The 22754-nt window shown below is 39.1% G+C and overlaps 1 protein-coding gene across 5 annotated transcripts; it reads right to left on the reverse strand.

Annotated features, from left to right (window-relative positions):
- Nucleotides 1-22709, reverse strand: LOC102689339 (coiled-coil domain-containing protein 138). Of its 5 annotated transcripts, none has more exons than XM_015361657.2 (14): nt 22264-22709; nt 21007-21067; nt 19901-20076; nt 19047-19205; nt 17273-17392; nt 16905-16982; nt 14623-14736; nt 13513-13671; nt 12290-12406; nt 10199-10391; nt 6157-6333; nt 1327-1465; nt 557-734; nt 1-233 (listed from the first exon to the last, which is right to left on the reverse strand). In XM_015361657.2, exons 1-14 carry the CDS (start codon nt 22264-22266, stop codon nt 189-191), a joined length of 1719 nt encoding a protein of 572 aa, XP_015217143.2. In that variant the 5' UTR covers nt 22267-22709; the 3' UTR covers nt 1-188. The 5 variants fall into 5 exon arrangements, with proteins under 5 accessions (XP_015217143.2, XP_015217145.2, XP_015217142.2 ...); XM_015361659.2 differs by lacking the exon at nt 22264-22709 and adding an exon at nt 21665-22069 and having other exon boundaries at nt 6157-6330; XM_015361656.2 differs by lacking the exon at nt 22264-22709 and adding an exon at nt 21665-22068.
- Nucleotides 22710-22754: the final 45 nt, after the last annotated feature.

The following is a 22754-nucleotide window of genomic DNA, read 5'->3' on the forward strand; positions in this document are numbered from 1 at the left end:
TTTATTTTTAAAATGTTTTATTTTATAACATCTTTTTTGTATATTTAAAAGTATTCGCTGGCTTAATACATCATTTTTTTTAAGTAAATAAACTTTGTCTGCTTTGCACTGTAACTGCCTGTTTCTTCATGTTGAAAGACTCAAAAGAAAAGCCACAAGAAGCTTGTATCTGTACCACTTCCACTCTATTAAGGGATGAAAAACAATTTTATCTCGAACCCAAGAGCAGCATGCTAAAAAAATGCAAACAAAAAATACACTGTAAATATATTTCTCTTGTCAAAAAGAACACGTATTTGAACAATCAAATATTAAAGAAGTCTGTGAGGAAATGTATTAAGGTATTTTACCTTGTCACTTGTTCTTCCACAACTACTTTCAGGTTTGAGTGGCTACAGTTTGAACATATGAATTATACTATATGATCTAATCTAATCATTTAATCCTACAAAGATTTCCAAAGTCATATATTTGAAAAAATACTGGATTGAGTCTTTAAGGATGCTGCGAAAAACATCCTGCTTTGAAGTGCTCATGATTCGAGATCGGCGCAAACCTGTGTTAGACTTTGAGTCTTCAGACTGGATGATGAAGAGCCACCCTCCAGCAATCCCAGATTGAATAGGATGGACCGAAGATTGATTATTAAAAAGACATGGGTGGGATCAGCTGTTCTGTTCATCTCCTGCACTGTATGATGTATGGTAAAGAGTTCAAACAGCCTCTTATTCTTCCTGCAAACAAGGAGAAAAGAAAGGTTTTTATTTCACGTCCATCAATACAAATCATTTAATATTTAATATTAAATAGATAGGTTTTAGTGCCAAAAACTGATTGCACAATATGACTCAGGGTACCATAAATTCGCTTATCCCTGCTATTGTAATATAAGACACTTCTGGAGAGCAATGCCAGGGCTCACCACAGAATTTACTGTGCATGTCTCCTGAAGGATTTTTCATTCTGCTTTTAATCTAAAAATTCTGTTATGATTCTTATTTTCTTCCTTCCAATTTCTAAGGCCTTTACTGGACCTGAACTAATGAGGGAACGTTAGGCAGGTCTGTAACTTTCACTTGTGAAAATAGGTAAAGTTGTCCTTGGGACTTAATGGAAGATGACAATGATGGGAAGAACATATATATCCTTTTTATGTGCTTTGGGTATCCTCTCTATAAAGACATCGTCAGCTGTTTTTTTATTGAATTTTGTTGCTACATCATGTTCACTGGCGGCGTGACTACACACTCATCTTATTAAACAAAGCGACTGCACTGTCTGCTATTCATAGAGTAACAGTGGACGGCATTCTCTTCCTTCACTTACTTAATCTTGGAGAGCTTCTGGAGTATGATGATGAGCTTCTCCAATAGCTGAACATCCAGTTTGGGATTTCGGAGAAGCAGAGAGACGGTACGGAAAAAATCCTTGTTACTGCAGGTTTCCAGAAACGTGTGAAAGAGTCCTTTAGTGCAAAAACAAAATGGAGACATATTAAAAGTCTATCTTCAATACATCCATCCTGAATCTAACAAGGTGATCCACTTATTTATTACATTATGAATACTGCCTATTGAAATATTGCTGTTGGACAATGCAGATGGCTCTTCTAACTTTAAAAGGCATTCCCTTATCCTAATGCGGTCACAATCCTGTGACTGCTGTATTTCTGTTTTGAATTATACTTTGTATATTATATTCAATGCATGTTTCTTTTCCCTTCATAAGCAGTATAACAAATGTTTGAATAGTGTTATATCTATATATCAAAGTAAAGCTTGCTCTATCACTGGTATACAGTTGCTTTATTGGTCTTGTATGCCCAAAGAAGAGACATAAATTACCCAGCTCAAGCTTGAAGAGCTTTTATTAAAGTCTTCTGGAAAGCAGGTTTACTGTGACAGTGTTCCATAAATTGGTTGAGGCTAGCTCACGTACGCAGTGTGCTCAATGGTGCTCATACCCAAGAAGGCGGAGTTGTTCATGGACAGTGTGATCCGGAACACCATGTGTAAAAAATACAAAATACACCCCACACAGGTGGGCAGTTGTCACTCTTGGAAAATCCTGATTTATCTAGTAGAAACTATGTTTCCTTAAAGTTCCCCAAAGAATCATGGAATCACAGAAAGCGGCTGATTTCTGGCCATTTAGTAGAAATTACGCAAACTGAACTTGTCATCTCTTCCTATCTCTTCCCTGCAAAGGCACCTCACTAATGCAAGTTCCCAGCATGCTCTCATTCACCAACAGTGGTCAAGGACTGTCTATCTTGTCATCCCCAGCTGCAAACTGCAGCTTCTTCTCATAAAGGGTGTCAGCACAGTGCACTCTGATTTGACCAGTGTTATGTACAGTTTCAATATAACCAGGTGTTCTTTCAAAATTCAGCCCGACATTAATTTTCAGCTTTCCAGTATGTATAGATTAATCCATGCACCCAAACATTCCAAAGGAAATACAAAACAGTTCAGTAAACTGTCACGTATAGGCTTTTGAAAGCAATATCCATTTCCCAAGACAAATTTCCAACCTAAAAAACAAATTCTGATGCCAAATAATTAGCTTAATTAGTAGTTAGTGCTAAAGCCATTATTCAGACAAATTACGTAACTTGGTTTTGTGAACTACAACAACCTCTGCATAAGTACAGATACACTGTATGAATGTAATGAAGTATATAATGAAGTGTGCTCTTCATTATTAGGCAAGGTAGTTTTAACCCATGGAGAGAGTGAGTTCTTAATCAAGGCACGTCTCTTACATTGTTAAAGTTGTTCAGCTTCACTTCATGTGATTTACTGCTGATCACTGGACATACAGGACCTCACTTCATCAACAATTTGTACAATTTCATGTGAGAAATATCTACAAAGCTTAGATCAGGTCTAAGGGTCAGCCAGCCCAGTAAATACAAATAGAGAGAAAGTAAGAATGGGAGTAAAATACATTTACAGAAAAGATTAAGTGCTATGTAGTAATAGCTTAAAAATTGATCTGGAAGTTGCTAACCTGGCAACATGTTACAACCAAACACATTTAATGATAGACCACAATCCAAAAGACCATAAGGGAGGTCTAGTGAGATGGCCAGGCCAGGAGTGTCTACACTCCAGGTGCTAAGGCACTCACTTACAGTACAGCACGCAATACAGTAATGTAAGAGAGTCACATGTTTAATGTTTAATATTACAGGAGTCATGTGTATTCACATCCTTGTAGTTAAAATTTTGTAAATCCTCCTCTGGCAGGGAAAACAAGCACTAGAAGCCTCCTACAGTGTGCTGTGTGGTTCTAGCACTTTAGAGGGAAAATATATGAAAATTCCTCAATGGTTAATTGCTCCTATACTGTATATCCTTTGGTTTCCGTTCATGACCTGTTATCTTAGAATTTAGTCAGAATCACAAATATTCAATCGTATTGTGGTCTGGAGATTGAGAAGGCCAGTCAGGAACATTAATTTTGTATGCAGTCAATCATTACTTTGTCATTCTGAATGTATGCTTTGGATCAATGTCATGCCAGGCTGTCCATTCTTGGCCAGTTTTGAGCTTTTTGGCAGAAAGAACCAGGCATCTGGCCAAAATACATATATTACTTGAATATGTGTGGAGTTTATTATTTTCCCTACACTGACAAGGGCTCCAGGTCCCATGAATTTACAACACCACCAAAACATAAAAGCCCCTTCATAATATTTAACAATGGGCACATTTCTTCTCCACATGAGCTTAACCTTTTTTAGACCAAACATAATTCTGATGAGAATTGGCCAAAAAACCCAATTTTCATGAAACAGGACAATAGACATTGTTTCAGCTTTCCGTTTCATTCAAATCATCTTTTTCCTGGTTTGCTCTCAGAAGAGGCTTCTTCCTTACAATGCAGCTGTGGACAAGTTCATGCAGGCAACTTCAAATCGCAGTTTTTGATACTTTGTATCCCTAAAGAAACAGTTTCTACTGAAGATTTAAACCTGTTGCCTTTGGATTTGCCGTTGCCTCTCAAACCCCTTGTATCATAGCCTGTTTTGGCAAGATACACCTATGTCCTCTTCCTGGCTGGGTGGACACTATACGAGTAGACTTTAATTTCCTTAATAATGGACACTACAGTGGAAAGAGATGTATTCAGCTTTTTATAAAAATCTTCTACAGCCATCTCAAATGTATGGAGGCCAATGACCTCCTAATTTGCCCTTAGTCTTTGAAGAGCTCCTGATGATGATGATGCATGTTAATACTTAATGTCTTCCGTGTGTATCCTTTTATACCCCAGGGAAAGAGGAAATCTTTGTAGGCCTCTCTCTATACAGTTCTGCTGCCACTGCTCTTCTAAACATTTTTGTTGAATTGTATAAAAAGGATTACTTAGAGGTGTCAATAAATGCGACCTTCTTGTTTTCTGGAATTCAGTTGCTTATGACAAATATGACTATCCTCTGTGCAGTGCTATTATGATTTCAGGATAATATTATTAGACTTTTTTAAGTGAGATGTTTTTTTTCTTCTTTCCATTGGGGATATGAACAAATCCAGAGGGCACTGTATATTATATACTATAGATATATCTTAATATAGACATGCATAAATTCAAAAAGCACGTACGCACACCTGTACCCATACTTTCCAAGAGGCAATTTAAACAGGAAAGATTAAGTGCTATGAACTTTGAATATAAATTTCAAGGGTTTTGTCAGTACTTCAATATAAACCAGTACGTTGTGATTTAGGGTTGAACTTCAATGCACCTTTCTGTTTCCCATCTATACCTCAGACACATATGGCTCAAATTTTTGGGCAGTGGGCATATTTGTGCAGTATGTGAGCCTCGTTCAGCATCACCTGTGTAATGAACTCAGGAGATGTGAAACAGCACTGACAAGGGGCAGCTGTGTGGTGAGACTCTCAGGTGGAACCCTACCAGACCCCATAATTATCCCCTCATTAGAGAACTTAATTACCACCTCTTCAAATGCTCAGGCCCAGACAAAATTAATCATTCTTGTATTTTCTAGGATCCAGGTGTGCTTGATTCATTGCACATGTCACTTTCCAACTCCTGCTTCTGAAGATTTTGAGTAATAAGTTGCTCACCCATTTCTCTGTGCATAAAGTAATAAGATTATCCATCCCAATGTCACTTCGCTAAACGTTTTTTGAAAATCTTGAAAATCCATTCAAGGGTTCTTTCATTTTCTGGCTCTATACACGGTCCTGCCTAGTTTCCTAACTATAATTTAAATTAAGATTAAAACTAAAAACTGAAACCACTACATGCAATGGAGTTGTAAAAAAATGAAGTCTTAATTGTCTGCCCAAAACCCAGAGATTAAAACAGGAAATAAACCAAATGTTGGTTTAAAGAAGAATTCTCTTTGAGGGAATGCCCCCCAGGTTTGTGTACAAAGTTTCTGTGAAGAAAGAGATCCACCTTTACAGCTCACTGCTGTCTTATTATCCTCGTCTTATTATTAGCTAGTGGCTTTAAAACAGGATCCTGCAATAGTCCTAAAAGATAAATACTACCCTATATTATTATCACATTCTGAAGGGCTTATATATTTCACAACAACAGCAAAGAACTCATCTTAGTTTGATGTGGGGGTATTGAAGTCTGTTTACAAGCAATTAAGCAACTATAGCACAGAGTACAACCCTGAGATAATTTTCTTCTGAAAGATACAGCATCTTAAAGCTCGATTCACCTCCTTGTAATGCACGCACTGGATGTGTCCCTGACAAATTTACAACAGACGACAATCACGTAAGCAAAATCTGGACACTTTAGAGAAACCTTACCTTAGAAACTTAAATTATTGTTAAGAGTTACTTACAGGCTCAGAAAAATAGCTACACATATAATTAATATTGTGATGTTACCAGTGTGTGGTCCATGTGTATGCAACTGTCATGTATCGCAGTATGGTAAAAACATAAGAAAGCTGATAAGTTAACACTAGGGCAGGACAGGGTGAGTTGAACTTTAATGAGACAGCTCTGTCAACTGTGTTTTAAAGATGATGATAAAAATTTTAGTCTTGGATCAGTGGGAAAGTATAGCAAAGTCGGGAATGTGAAACGTTCGGGGAACAAGCGAAGGGTGAAATAACGAGGACCGAAACCAGCTGCGATGCTCCTGCCAAGTACTCACTGGACTCTGTGGTCATCTGCAGCAAGACGCCCATTGCGGCAGGCAGCAGGCCCAAGGGCGCTGTCCTTAGGTGCCCAAGGATGAGGGGCAGAGCCTGGTACTGCAGGAACAGAGCCCTGCCTTCGTCGCTCTGCAGGTCCTTCTGCAACGAGTCAAAGGCGTGTGCCAGGTAGTCTGCTGAAACCAGATAAAAAAAACAAAATGGTGCTATTATGATTTTGAAGAGTTTTGTTTATGCTACACAACTACCCAAAGAAACACTACCTCCAAGCTGCAAATCTACAACAACACCCCTCCGGGTGATAAAAGCAGGTAAAACATTTACAGCACTTATATAAAGGTTTTTACCAGCTAGGGTCCGGTTCAAATATGGTCTGCTTGAACTAAGATATTCTATTGACCTACCGTGCGTGGAAGAATTAAGCAGTACATAACTTTTGAGAAAACAAAATGCATTTTTTGTTTTCCTTTTATGTTTCAAAATATATTCAATCACAATCCAGGCTACAACAAATACACTCAGTTATATTTTAATATCATATGGATCTTTTATTATAGCCAAAGTAATACAGCCCAATGTGTGGGAAAAAAAAACATGCTTTTCAAAATTACAACAGCACCCTCTGGTGCAGACTATCAATGCAGCATTATAAGAATATTACATATTTATATTTTATTCATCATTCAGCCATTTTCTAAACGCTTCATCCAATTCAGGGTAACGGGGGAGCTTATCGGGACAAACGATGGACGCAAGACAGGATACACCCTGAACAGGGTGCGAGCTCATCACAGTGCATACACAGACATAAACACAAACACACACTCACAGCAGGGTCAGTTTTCCCAGAACCTAATTAACCTACCAGCGTGTCTTTGGATTGAGAGAGAAAAACGCAGCAGCCAGTGGAAACCAACGTGAACATGGGGAGAACAAACAAACTCCACCCGTGAACTGAACCCAGTGCTGTGAGGAATCAACGCTAAACGCTGCACCACCATGCCATCCATTTCTTTATCAAATACTGTAAATAAAAACTTTACCAACTTTAAGGAAGCAACAAAGTGTTTCTTAGAATCAGGGTTACAAACAAGACCAAGCATTTGGAGCACACAGATTTAGGGTTTGTTTTTATTCGTGTGTGGTTCCATTTAACGTGCAAGAGTTGGATCTTGGAAAACTCTAAAACTGTAAAAACTGTAAAAAGCACAGGCAGTAAACGTATTATTTCTAAAAGAGAAACAACTTGTAAGTTGCGTTTGTAAGGAGAGGATTATAGCAGTACATCTGAGAGAAGACTGCTAACTTTCATTGTTTTTTAAACATTTTCTGTTTTGGAAGAGTACAAAAACATGAAGGTTTTCTGTTTTTTGTACAGTATGCTTGGAAGTTATTAATTAAATTGAACTCATGTTCCTTTATACCAATCCAAATACAGTTAATCATGGTAATAGTTTGATTTTTTACCTATTGCACCTAAATAGCACATCCCTGAAGTAACTGAGGTGTGATGTTTAAAAACATCATTTCCATAAATGATTGAACTTTCCCAATTCTTATTCTTGAGTCAGTTTCTTATATTCCCTAATCTGCCCTGATTCTGTTTTCATTATGACTATGCAGGGCTCTCAACAGGAGTCAGCCTCATGAGTTTGTAATGGATTACAATTGTTCTTTATTCCAAGCTGATGGATTTGTCAAATATTGGCTTACTTTCAACATCCATCACAGCACCTTCCAATCGGATCTGAGGCTGGGCAACCCTCCTGTCTAATTTTCTGTTTAAAAAACACTTAAAGACGTTTGAAGGGTGCTTAAAGTCATTATGTGCTTAAAATATCCATCTACAACCACAGTGCTGGTTACCACAAGAAGAGTGTAGTCTATTTCAGTGTTTTTCGGTCCACCCATCAATCCGTAATACAGGAAGAAGTACACTATCCACAAATATAACTAAACAATGGAGCTCAAGCCTTTCCCTTTGATACAGAAATGTGGCAATAACGTTTTAGGGATGCCTTTCCCTTCTTTAATGGAATTACATTATAAGATATGATTATTCTGATTACTAAACAAAGTTTTATCACTATTGTGAAATAACTCTCTTCTTCTTTTGAACAACAACAATAATTATTATTTAAGTTTTATAATTTCTAGAACTTCAAAGTCTCTGATCATGCAGTCATTTTACTAAAAATACAAACAGTCCCAACACTAAAACTATCCCCCATTTTACCCGAAGTACATTGTAGCTAAAAGTACAAAAAATCAGATATAATTAGTTCATTTTCATAGACGATCATCTGATTTGACATACTGGCTACAGGCAAAGTCTGAGATTGTGAGTCTTTGCATGTGTATTCACTGTACCAATCTGAATCTCCATCACTCAGTATTACTGTCTAGCAAGTGGTCATTATCCTCTTCACAGTATGACAACAAGCTCAAGAACAACGTTTTCGTTGTTCTAGTATAGAGCTACTTAAAATCGTCTCATAAAGCAATCTATACACACTACACCTAGCCCATCTTTCATTCCTTCAATCTTACTAACCTAATGGAAAAAATCAATTGTGACAAAATTACACAGGTTATAATTTAAGGACTCGACTAATTTCTAATGAGATTTTAAGGCACGTTTACTGAAGCTCACAGAGGAATTGAGCATGGATATTGTTTCACAGTAGTGGTTTCTTAACTCTCAAAAATAATTTGCCACAGTGTCAATAAAAGCAACAGGCTGATATGGTATTGCAGAATGGTGCAGCTAATTCTTTGAAGAAGTAGTATTTACATGGTCAATATTATTTCTCTCGCCATATAAAACACCACCAAAAATCCTCCAGACTTGAAATTAACATGCATAAAGGATTTATTTAATGGTGTTTAGAGTCTCCTGCTTAGATAAGACAGAGACTGCTGAAGTGTTTGATTTCTGCACTGCTGATTAAAGGACTTATTGATAGCACACCCAAGCCTGATGTTTTCATTAGGCTGACAGGACACCACTGCTGCCAGTCAGGTGGAGTCAAAACCACAAGAAAGCAGGTAACTCTTCAAAAGACGCTAAAGAAACACTAAATTAAAGATATGAATTATGCATTCAACTTCAGAAGTTCAAATAAGAATGTTTTTAAAAGAAGCTGGCAAATTAGAAGATTTTTTAGATGTTTTTATATTTTAGTGTTTTTCAGGTGTGAAAAAGTTGAAAAGTCATTAATCTTCTGCTTATGCTCACAGTCAGTTTCTACAGTTTCAAAGAAAAATGGGATTATGAAGAAGCAGAGCCATACCTAAAGTAAAAACCTTCTTGTTAGTCCTGTTTTATAAACTGAAACATCTTGGTCTAGTAAAAAATTAATATTAAGACATAGTGGTCAAGAGCTTAACCCAAATATAACAGGTCGGTGAGAATGTACTGTAGTTCACCTTGCCCATCCAGCTGGCATAAAGTGATCCAAACCCATTAGCACTACGATACCACCCACCTATTTAAAACAGGTGTCAAGACAAAGGATTCATTTGGCCTTAATTCACACTTCTGAAGACATCCTCTGTTCGTTTCTAAAAGCTATTTAAAAAAAATAGACAAAACCTCCAGTTCTATTCTGCTGTCCAACTAATCAACTTACACCACACAAGCCTTTAATTAAGGCTTGAGTTGAACTAAATAAGTACAGGGTGCTGCAGGGTGAAGTTAAGAACCCTAACAATATCCAGCTTGGATTTTAATAGTTCATCAGTGAAATCATTCCCTGGTCAAAGTAAAACTTAAAAAAAAAAGTTTACACAACTTTAATTATTGTTAGTGTTTTCCCATGGTGTACTATTTTATTCATCGCAGCTCCTGTTCACTCAGTCCCTTTGAAGATGTTTCAGCCCTTTCAGGAACATTAAATCCAGATCAAGAATCTTAAGTTTCTGAGCCGAAGTTGAACACTAAGCAGCAGAGGAGGGGGTCTCCAGTGCAAACAAAGGATTTCTGCTTTTGTGCTCATTTTGCCGTATAGCACATACATTTTCTTGTTGATGTTGCCTTACCTTGGGAGATAGTTTTAAGAACAATCAGTGTTGAAAGAAATCTAGTATGCAGGTCGGGGCTTTTGAAGAGAACAGCTGACTTTAGTTTTCCACTGGATGTTTGGTCAGGGGAGCTGGCTTGTAACTCATTCGGAAGAGCTCCTTTGTAAATTTCCTCACCTAGCCTCCTCAGCGTTGAAGTCAGAGTAATCTGCTAGGAAACAAAGAACAAAACTAGTGTGGTTGATGCTTTGGATGTGGCCAGTAATTAGTTATAGACAAGATCTATAGCTTGCTCTATGGCATGGGTTAAAAAATTAAGGGGACTACATTCCAAGTCTTTACCACATTGATAAAAACTTAATATACTGAGAAAAAATGAAACAGTTCTTTACTAAAAGAGTGGTGGGTGTCTTGGAACAATCTTTCCAGCCAGGTGGTTGAGGGCCAAACTTTGGGTGCCTTTAAGAAACAGCTGGAGGAAATGCTATAATCCTGAACTACCAAATGGGCAAGATGGGCTGAATGACTTCCTCTCATTTGCAAACCTTTCATTTGAAAAGAAAGACCTTTTAACAAAACATTAAGAAGGAAGATAAATAAATACAATTAAATACATAAATTAATACAGTTCAGCAAATAGTGCAAGGTTCTAAAATCTTTTAACTAAACGAGTCCATGTGTGCTCTTTTAGTTTGTATGAGTTTTCTCTTGGTTTCTTCAGTTTCTTCTCATCCTCCAAAGACATGCCGAGCTGGGTTAGGTGTTGTCTAAATTGTCCCTGAGCATTAATGCACATGTGTGTGCTTGCATGTGTGTGTGACTCCATTAGTTTTCAAGACGAGCTCGGCTACAAGAATGGGAGAATTCTAGATTCTGCACTAACAATGGGACAGCTCTTTTCTAACACACAGAATTGAAAGCGCACCGAGTAAATTGCAAAGGTGTGACATTGAAGCTAATACAGTGGGAAGTTCAGAAATTTACCCTGACATGGTAACATAGCCACTTAGCCAAAACTGCCCTAAAACAAATAAAAAATTCAAATCACTTGCCAGTCATGAACTGTAAATACAGCACTTGATAGATTTTTTTTGTCAATGTGGCCAGGTGTCCTCTGAAGGGATGATTGTTCCCACATTTTTATTCTTTAAGAATAGATTTGAGCTTATTCCTAAAACTACATTTAAAGGCTGAAGCTAACCTACACCAGCAGTCTCCACCCCTGGTCCTGGAGAGCCGCAGTCCAGTTATCATAATAGGTCACCCTAATTCAAAGCATCTCCAGCCCTGGTTCTGAAGTGCCCCAATCCAGATACACTTATAGGTTTCCTGTTTTTAAAGACCGGAAATACTTGTGTGTTACTAATGAATTACAAAAATAACCTGTTGAGTTTGCAGAACTCTTCCAGGGTTGAGTGGTACGTCAGATTTTGGTCCCTAATGATATTTAAAATGACTTTTTTTTTAAACAAATCACCTTCTAAATTTCTAAAGAATGAAAGTGTTTCAGGACATTAAAAATTGGTGATTTAATAGTGACTTATCAAACCTGCAAGAGAGGTGTCCCTTTCGTGATAAACCCTTACAATTTTAATTCTAAGCAAGTCCACAGATGTTCATTTCAACTATCCACCTAAAAACTCACAATTACACAGAAAGCCAAAAAGAAAAAATATCTGCAACAAATATAAAAACACTTTTAGCGATACAGTGAAACATTTATGTGTATTGGCCCCATTGTTGCATGTCTTTTTAAATTGAACACATGCCGCCCTTGGTGAAAACATGTGATTTGAATTTAACTATGGCATGTTGTGAGTTATTATGATACAATTTGGAAATAAACTTTGCTGCATTTTTAGATATTCACATACTTTCGTCAGGCAGCATACTCATTATTTAGCACATTCAACTGTGGTTCATAAAAGAACACAAGAAAAAATGCAAACAACAGCATTACAAAAACTAAACAAGGTAAACTGGAAAGGTATGAGCCCCACCATGCTGCCTACTTTATTAACCATCAAAGGACTGAGCAGCTCAAAAAGGCTTCAGTGTTTTGCCAGGATGGGCAATGCAATTTCCTTGTTCAAAGCTGTACACATTTACCTGTGGGGTCTTTTCTATTTGCCTTAAGGACCAGTAAATACATTTCACCAGAGGAACTTGGAGTCTGTCATCCCAAAGTGGCATCAAACGAAGCTGCTCTGAAAGCATTGGCAAAACCTGAATGAAAGATAAAAAGTGAGACTGAAAGGAACACATCAGCAAAAGATGTAGAAACACGCATTTTGAAAGGTGCTCACAGCAATGTTTGTGAAAGTGACAAGCTATTACATGATTTTCTGAAATTGGTCAGAGCTTTTCTAATAAGCAGTGTCACAAAATTAAAAATACTAAAAGGCCTACCAGAGGTACAACAAGGAAAAGTATTTCACAGATTATCTGAAAGGAGATTATCCTAATTTGGAAATGAGTAGTTATTCAAAACTGGTTTCACATACTTTTCAAAAACCAGGGTCAAACTGTACAATTACTAAATAGAACTCTAAAAAATTATAATGAATTGCACGATAAAGTGCTGAAAAACCAAACAGTGCATACAAATTAAGAAATGTAAAGTTTTTACATTTTATCTTCTGAAAGATGTATAATAGAACTGCAGTGACTCCAAAAAGTTGAACAACTTAACAAAGTATATTGCATATTTCAGAATAGGTCATGTCCTCTGTGCTGTTTAATGTGGTTTTAAAGAGTCACAATGGGTGGCTGAAAAGTTTACAGTAGCTATAATTGTGGAAAACTATCTCGGCAACATGTTCAGTTCTTCAGGGTAAAATATACATTAGCAAACGGCAAGAATATCAATCTTCCCAAGTTTCTTTTAGGATTGCGACATGCCGTGAGGAATTATTTGGACTTCATGCATACTTAAGCCTGCAATATAGAAAACAGCTTTTTATTTTCCCTTTGGGCTACACTTAACTGTCATCTGGAACAGGTCAGGAGGTGACAGTTTGTCAGGCTTTACTTTTTCACTACTAACATCACTCCCTTCTACAGCCGCTTTTGGTAAAAGACACAAGTAGCTACTTCACACAGTATGAATGACACGGGATAAGTGGAATATGCCTGGGAGATGGTGATGACTCTCCAGCCCCACACATTAATATTCAAAAATCACGATTTTACAAGAGCCATTGTTCTCCTGCCTTTGAAAACAAAGGCCATCGTTGACTTTCGGCAGGTTAAGACATGAAGAGCTCCTCTTTCTCCACTGTGAGTCAATCTGGCAGCAATACGTGTGGAAATGCGATACACGTGTGTCAAACCTTCACACATTTTTCCTGAACAAAGTTGTTTTGTGCGGCATGTTGGCCGAGGGCGCTGCAGCCGCCGTCTTCTCGCGGAGGGAGATTACAGAGGTGACTCTCTGAAATCCAGTCCAGAAGAACCGCCGTCAGGTGGTGAGCACTGGACCTGGGAGAGGCCTTCAGTATCAACACAAGACAGATGCACAATCTTACAACAGACAGCAGGGCACCAACACATCACCTGCTTTTTTGTCATGCAGCCAGGAAAATAAAACCTCCTTCAAAAACGATTTTAAGATCCACATCTTCACGTCTGATACTGCTTCATAATGAAGCGCTCAACTCGGCTCTACTCATGGGATCGCAGGGCAGTGGATTCAGTTTCCATTACCAATCCAGCTGTCATTAATTATGATAGTATACTGCAATATTATATCAAAAATAGAGAAGGAGAAACTGTTTTCTAAACCGAAAAAGAAGGAATCCACGAAAAAATAAGCAGATTCCCAACGAGCGGAGATGTCAAATTCAATCATCGTAACTCCAAACGTCTTTACCAATGAAAAGAGACAAGTCAGTCGACCCGGTGCAAAACCAGATGCAAACCAGAACATGCAAACCATAAATGTACATTTGACAAGAATAAAACACGCACGCCAAACCTCGTTTCTAAAAAAAAAATGCAGACCTTGCTGTTACGTAGTTCCAAGCTATTCGTTTTATGGATATCTTTTTTATTCTGTGATTAGTTTAACTTCATAAAATAACAAAACAGTGCAGTATTCAGGACGAATAATACAGATTTCTATGGCTGTTGTTCCACTTAATTAGCAGTTATCAGGAAGTATGAGGTTTTCGGCTAATTAGAATGAGTTAAGTTGATTAGAAACGTTTCTTTCGGCGTTAACTATAAGAGTCTGCCCCCCACCAGCACCTTCATCTTTCTTTGGCAATGCAGGCAGGCTGGCAGTTGTCATCCTCAGTACCATTCATCAACTTCCATTCATTAGTTCAGTGTCCCATTACATTAAAAACAACAACAAAGCACTGAGAAATGTGCTGATTGAGTTTCCTGATCTAGGGACATTTTAGAAGGTTCCCCAAGTTAAATACAATCTGTGGGTTTACCTTGGCTGGTTTAACTGTGGCTGTGGGCTTGTCTTGCTTTGGCTGGTTTAATGTGTTGATGGCTGGAGGGACGTTTTTGCGAATTTTGTGTTCCATTAAATATTCACATTTTCTCTGAAAAACAAATAGAAACAAACTAATAAGAGAAGAACGGAGAGGCAGCAAGGACTAAGGGCACCGATACTTCAATGGAAATCCACTGGAGGGACCTGAAAGCCAAACATAAAAGAAATGATTTTGTATCATCTTCATGTTGTAGACTGAATCCAAGAAAAAGCTTGCAAAAGGCAAGGGCTGGGAAAAGATTAAAATCTCTCAGAGAAATGTTATATACAGCAACAGTATATCTATATCAGGATAAAACTGAAATCCACAGGAGGAACCCAGGTGCAACTAAATAAATGATGGCTGTTCCATCCTTATTTCAGCACAGGGATTTGGACTGTGGTTTTATCTAAAATAATAAAACCTACAACTGCAATACTGCAGTCTTTTCACATTAGTTCTAGGATTCACCTGGGAGTTATGGTATTATTGATCATGGCCTCCTGCTCTATCTTTCTAAAACAGCAACATGTACCCATTTTTAAATTAAATGCCTCTCCAGTAAGAAATTGTATTAGATTTACTTTCCCTAATACTATATTATGAAAAACTAAGGCAATGACTCTCAATGTGTTATTATTAACCAGAAAGTGAATTTATTCTCACTGAAAAACAATCCCATTGAATGAGTATTTATTGTTGAATGCGGCTGCACCCACTGGCTAAATGGCTAAATCGAAAACTCGTCAGGACAGTGGTAGAACAGTCATTTATCACGAACATAGTGTAGGTACAATTCCTGGTCAGAAAGTTATACCGCGTGAATGCTTGGTTTTAATACAAAAGGGTCTTACTGTCCCTCTAACCTTTTTGCAATGTCTGAACTTGATACAAATTCTTTCAGCTTCCTAACACTGCTCGATCAGAACACTGCTCGAATGAAAACTACTCTGCATCAGCAAATACTGTAACTCATGTACTGGGTGAACTGCAGTATTTACCTGTAAAATTGAGAGAGACCTTAAAGGGTCTCCTGGACACGTATACGTAAGTGAATGGTCTTGTTCCAGATTATATTAAAGATTTATTGCACGAGTATAGTCCAGGTCCTAATAAAGTATCTGCTGATTCTGACCGTTTACTTTGCTACAGAGCCCACACAACGTTTTGCAAAACACTATTAAATAAATCTAACTCTGGTCCTTCCACAATGTAAATAACATGTAACAGGATTGATAAAGATTATTCATTGTTTGTCAGAATAAAAATATATGAATAAAAAATGTCAGAATAAAAAAGGCTAGAAGAAAAAAAATGTGTTGATTTTTGCACAGAGAAAAGTGTGATAGGATGAGATTTTACATTTTCAAAATCCACTGACAAGACACTGACAAAGCAAACTCAGTAGACTTTGTTAGCATCATCAGTGAGACACAGACCAAAGGACAGAAGAGGATTTAGAAATGTATTTGAAACTGTGGATGACAGATACTTTGCATCAAGGGTTGTAGGAGTCTGGAACAAGCTGTGCATCCATGGTACTGAAACCGATTCACTGGCTTCGTTTAAGCACATTTGGTAGTTAGTATCTAATTGCTCCCAGGGTTGCATGCTGCGGTCTCTTGAAAGAAGCCAGGGTATTGGCTTCCACATGGCTGGGTAACTTGTTCCAGACTCCTTCTAGCCCAGGGGTGAAAAACTGCCTCCAGCTGTCCATTTTTGCACCTCCACATAGTTTCCTCATGTCCTCTGATTTGTCCACTGGAAGTATGCACATTCAAATACATAAACCAAGACATCTATCAGTCTTCTATGTTCAGTACTAGAAAGGTTCAGCTCTTTTACCCTGTCAGTGCAGGAATTTATGTATCTTGTGACTCTTGTGCAGATTTTGTGCAGATGTCTATTAAAACCTGTTTGCAAGTCTAATATTTTCTAAATCGTCGCTACATGTCGTGCAGGACTGATAATCTCTGCAACAAAATTAAGTATTTTCTTATTTCCAATTCTGAAAGAAAGCTCCAGAAATTATTTTTAAAAACATCATCATACATAATTATATCACAATGCAGCTTTCATTAAAACTTCAAAGATAAATTATTTGCCGAACCCACAACTGAATACAAGTAATACAGCAGAAAGAGAAAGTTACTGAGTTTGTTTTTTCTTCTTGTGTTTTTGAGGTCAAAAGCTCGAGGTGAAATCTGCTGAGGAATCTTGAGGTAGCATTGCCCTACCTGCAGATTATCTAGACGAGCTTGTACCCTTTTAGTTTGCGCTCCGAGTCTTTTGTTCTGGTCAGTTACATCATTTATCTACAAACAAAAAAAAATCTGTGTTAGGATGTACATAATTATCACTGCTAGGTGAACAAGCACGAAAGTCTTCAGGTGAAAACAAGGCTTAACTTTTCAGCGGAACGGTAGCGAGTTTCACAATCAATGTGCCCCACCTGGCGGCTCATACTGGCATCACACTTTTTTCCCGCATTTTTCCCAAGTAACTCGTGGGGATTAGGACTACAGTACAATAACCTGACAAGAAAACATGCCATTAGTTTGCCAGGAAAGATGCCACATTGATTCCAAATAGTTTAGATACTTGCCTGCTTTTTCAGGGAATCATTCAATTCCCTCATGCTTTCAAAAGAAGATACAAGCCTCTTGTTCTCTTTGAGTTTTTGTTTCAGGCTCTCTTTCAGTTGTGCAACTTCTCTCTGATGATGCTGCCAACAAAAAAAAAGAGATGTATTTTGTTTTTACAGGCCTTTATGAAAGAAAAATACTTTTAAATTAATTTCTGCTGCACACAATCAACATGAGCTGTGCAATGTAGTATTCTGGAGTTCATACAGTGAAATAAAAGAATGTAATCTCTAAATAACACGGAGGTCCCCATGGTTGCATTAAGAAAGCTCTAAGAATATAACAGTGGTTTACAAATCTAGCCCATCCAGCTTGTCTGACAGTTGGTAGCTCAGTCAGTTCCTTTTCTATGTTCTGAGTGCCGACCCAAGAGAGATCAGAGAAAAGATCTGGGTTATGTTATCCACATTCCAGCAAAGTCCTCAGTACCGTTTTAAAAACAGCGCTCAGAGCTCTCAAGAAAATGTGGGCAGTTTTCACAGTGAAAGACTTGAATTTTTTTAATTAGACAAGCTGTTCGAGGTTTTTGTATGCCTTGGGCAAACTGTTCCACTGATCAAGGGCCATGAAAGAATGAGGTAATGACAACAGGAGAATTGTAAAGCCTAGCAAGGGTTGGGTTCAGCCCAAACAGCAGTTATCGGATTTACAGGTGCTGATTAGAAGCCAATGACATGACCTTTTGCTCGCAGCAATAATTCAAACCAGTATGTGTCACAGGGTGCAACAATTAAGGGCTTGTACCAGAAAATGAGCGCTTTCTGAGTAAGTCATGGTGAAGAGCATCTCGCGTATGACGTGACTAGAAAAGCAGCCTCTGACTTTTGCCTGCACTCTTATGGTGAAGTAGACCGAGGAAAACAATGGCCGTGTGAAGGGATATGATTTGCAGTTTAATCCCCTGCCCTTTTTTGGACACACTTCACACAGCTGAGTGGAACCGTATCTCTTGCCTTGAGCACACTTTACATCTTAAAATTAGCCACCTTTCACAAGTTCAAGAGTGAAAAGGGTTTGCATTGGCAAACAATAACATTTTTATACTGTTAAGACAGCCGTTTTGGGGGGTGACGAATATACTTAAAAGAGCTGTCGCCAGCTGAATAAAACCATTCCCTTTCACTTGGGGGTTCAGAGAGTGGCTGAACACATTAAAGACAAAGTCTTATGGAGGGGAAAAAAAAAACTATATTTAATGGAAACTGAGGGACACTTCGTTGACCATCTACAAATTGCAATAGTAAGCCTTGCACATGTTTTCCATTGTATCTAAAAGGTTAACAAGCCACCCATTGTAGCCCCACAAGCACGGTCTTTATCAGAGGCAGACTGCTAGGATTCAACCCATTTCTTTTCTTTCCAAGTCAGCTGCTGCACTGTCCTTGTTTTAAGAGCATAAGAACAGTTACAGAGGAGAGGGGACCAGATGGACCATCTGGCTTGTTTGGTAATAAGTAGTTAATTGACCCAAGGATTTCCATCAGACTGTGTCTTGAAAGAAGCCAGGGTATCAGCTTCAACTGGGCAGCTTGTCCCACACTCCCACTAACCTTTGTGTAAAGTAGAACCTCCTGTTCTGAATAAGGGATCGCATCCAGCCGTTGCTTGAAAGAAGCCAGGATATGAGCTTCAATTACACGGCAGGGCAACTTGATTCACACATTCTATGTTCAGGTTTCTAGCCAATGCTACACACTGCTGCACACTGCTGCTGAGTCTCCACAGAAGCCTCACCTCCCTGATCGCGTGGATGCTGTTCTGCATCTCCTTCTCCATTTCACCGATTCGGAGGACCATCCTCTGGTGCTGGAGGACCATGGCCTCACTGCGCAGGAGGTGCTGCTCGCGCTCCCAAAGCTGAACGCTAAGATCACGCTGCGCCTTGTTTCTCACCTGTTCAGTGGACAAAGGGACAAGTGTCTCCACAGCACAGCCTCTCACCGCTGAGACACACAGAGGGACAAGTGTCTCCACAGCACAGCCTCTCACTGCTGAGACACACAGAGGGACAAGTGTCTCCACAGCACAGCCTCTCACTGCTGAGACACACAGAGGGACAATTGTCTCCACAGCACAGCCTCTCACTGCTGAGACACACAGAGGGACAAGTGTCTCCACAGCACAGCCTCTCACTGCTGAGACACACAGAGGGACAAGTGTCTCCACAGCACAGCCTCTCACTGCTGAGACACACAGAGGGACAATTGTCTCCACAGGACAGCCTCTCACTGCTGAGACACACAGAGGGACAAGTGTCTCCACAGCACAGCCTCTCACCAGTGAGACACACAGAGGGACAAGTGTCTCCACAGGACAGCCTCTCACCAGTGAGACACACAGAGGGACAAGTGTCTCCACAGCACAGCCTCTCACTGCTGAGACACACAGAGGGACAATTGTCTCCACAGGACAGCCTCTCACCGCTGAGACACACAGAGGGACAAGTGTCTCCACAGGACAGCCTCTCACCAGTGAGACACACAGAGGGACAAGTTTCTCCACAGCACACTGTATTCTTCATCAGCTTTTACTGCCTACTACACTGCATCCTCCTGCACTGTGTGTCTTGAGAAGGATGGGAAGTCTACCTGCAGCTGGCTGTGGATAGCTTCCAGCTCTTGGCAGACCTGTTTCAGCTCGGCGGGTGGGTGCCTCCGTTCCTCTGACCATACAGACACGCCCCCCTCTCCTACCGGAGAGAGTCTGTCAGTGACCAGATCAGTCCAGGGACCAGTAACACTGCAGCCTGAAGATGGGGTCCCATCTAAAAGTTACAAATGCACATTTTTATTTAAAAAAACCACTTTTCAATTAAGAAGAAACAAATGAAGCTAGATACCACACAAAGGGTCTAATATAATGCATAGTATTTGATGCAGTGATCTCTCTCTCCAATAACCCTAAATATCCAAGATCAGGATGAATGATAAGATTTTAGACTACATTTAAATATACCGGTGGATGGAACCACAAACTCCTATTCTGCTAATGCAGTGATCAGTTTTATGCTGACTTAATTTTTCTTTTAAAAGTATTATTTAAATGACTACAGCACAGTTCAGAAATTAGAGTTGGGAATTGCTAAATCTAAACTTTGGAGCTTCACAGCTTTCTGGTTTGATAGCTTAATCTGCTTAATTCTGTTGTACATTAGACAACAGACACCTGTAGCTAAGCGAGTCTGGGCTTCTAATTTCCTCTTGCCATGCTGTCCTGTTATTTCTTTCTGCTACTTAATGCCGTAGTGAATGTAAGGACAAATCAAGACTGCTCCATGTCTTAATATTTTTCACAATGTGTTTTTCCAAGAAGGCACCCCTGCCTGGAATTGAACCAAGAACACAAGAGCTGTTAGACACACATCAGTGTGAACCACCAGGTCATCTGTTTTTCACAGGAGAGATTCACAGGAGGAAGATTATTCTTCAACTGAGAAGTTAGAGCAGAGTCAATAATCACATTACACATTTTTTTAAAGATATTAAGCCCTGAAGAACTCTTAATCAGTCCAATATAACATTAAATCCTGGACATGCATGGTCGGTTTTCATCAGTTACTAACGTTCAAAGGTGTTTACCATAGACAACGTGTAATAATTTGGTTTAACTGAAAGTCAGTGTCTGGTAAATTAGAAAGAAACGCAAATAACAAAAAGGAATCACTTGCAACAGTTTAAATGAGGAAATACCTTACCAAAAGACGGTGAGAGTCTCACAGACTGACCGCTTGAAGATGACGTATTCTCTGGGGAACCCTGAAAAAAGTTATGATTATATGCACGTTAAACCAGGCAACTAGCTGTGAACAGCAGTGTGATGCGGGAACTACCGTAAAGGAGACCCATCACCACCCCTCACCTGGACCTGGCTCAAACGCTTTCCACTACTAGGCGGCGCTCTTGAGCTCAAGCAAACCCAGCTGTTGTCAAGACAACAGCCGCGGCCAGTCAACGGAAGGACTTGTACAGAAATCCAGCTGAAGAAACCTTAAATCCCATCACTCGCTTTCAAAATAAAGTGTCTAAAAGACCTGATCTGCAGAAAACGGGGCGTTTGAGAGCAACTAACAGGGAAGACGTGTACACGATAATCGTACTTTGTAAATAAGACAAAAATACCTATATTGCAAAACTATTTTGGAAGCGTTTCGAGCAGGGCTGTTGGTGCACAGATCAAGACCACACAGATTCATCACTTCTTGAAAAGACTCCTTTTTTCCCGACTCGGGTAGCCCACTGCACACAGCATTATTGATTACATTAATAGTTTCTTTAAAAAACAAGAATGACACTGAGCCGGAACACGGACAGTTTAATAATATAGTTAAACATATCAGATCAAAATTATATTACCATATTTCTTCCGTCTATGCACTTTAATCCCCTAAACCGCAACCGATGCGTAAAGGTGCAGGTGATCTTTCACACAAATAAATCTCTGCAATAAAAAATATGAAAGTTCAAGACCAAATCGTGTGACAGAAGTCCCCACACTGTGGGCACCGAACGTGATAACAGTAGCAGCGTGATGCTAAACTCTGCTTGAACAGGAGCTGTTCCGGGTTTGAAGCGCCTCCCACGAAGAGCTCTTCCGGGTTAGATGAGCACAACTCGAGTAGTAGCGTGAACACAGCGACTTTAAGCAAATTGTTTTGCTATAAATGTGACTTCATCTTATCCATGATTTGTTTCCCCGAGGCAGCTTCTAGGAGTACTTTTATTTTGAAAGTTGCAGCGAATAGGAAGCCAGTTATCATCGCTTAATGTTGCCGGCTTCACACTGCTCCCTCAAGGCTTGCTTCCCTGTCGCCGGAGAAACGCACATGTTCACCAGTGTACCGATAAAAATAAAAACACACTCGGTTTTTAACGGACAGGACCTTCGGACCATCATTCACGTGTGCCGGCAGATTAAATAAAGCAGAATTTAAGAGAAAAGGTAAACAACCTACCATGTATTTTAAAAGAAGCCGATTCAAATTAATGCAAACTCCTTAAAGGTACAGTGTAAACCCAATAGACATAATCGAAAGTAAAACATGATCCAGAGGACACAAATGGAAACTATAGGGAACTGCATTTAAAACCGAGAACAAACGGTAAGTAGGGTTGTGAAATTCAGGCTGTAGTGGCCTGAATGACCTCGTCTTGCTTTTAACCTAAGGGTGGAATTTTAATGCAATGCACATTCCATACTTTAGTTTTATCCCTCAATTTGAAAAGCACACACTTTACCCTCAATAAAATCCAGTCAAGGCAGTTAATCATTTATAAACTTTGATGACCACAGGTAGAAACAAGACCTGCCAGCCCAGGTGTCTCCAGTCCTTCTCCTCAGGAGCCCCAGTCCAGTAGGTTTTATAGGCATTTAAATCATAAAACTACAGGCCTGGGGCAACTTAACTACAATCAATTAAACAGGTGGTATGTTTAATTAAGTCAT

The sequence above is a fragment of the Lepisosteus oculatus genome, chromosome 13 (assembly GCF_040954835.1).
Source record: "Lepisosteus oculatus isolate fLepOcu1 chromosome 13, fLepOcu1.hap2, whole genome shotgun sequence".
NCBI lineage: Eukaryota > Metazoa > Chordata > Actinopteri > Semionotiformes > Lepisosteidae > Lepisosteus > Lepisosteus oculatus.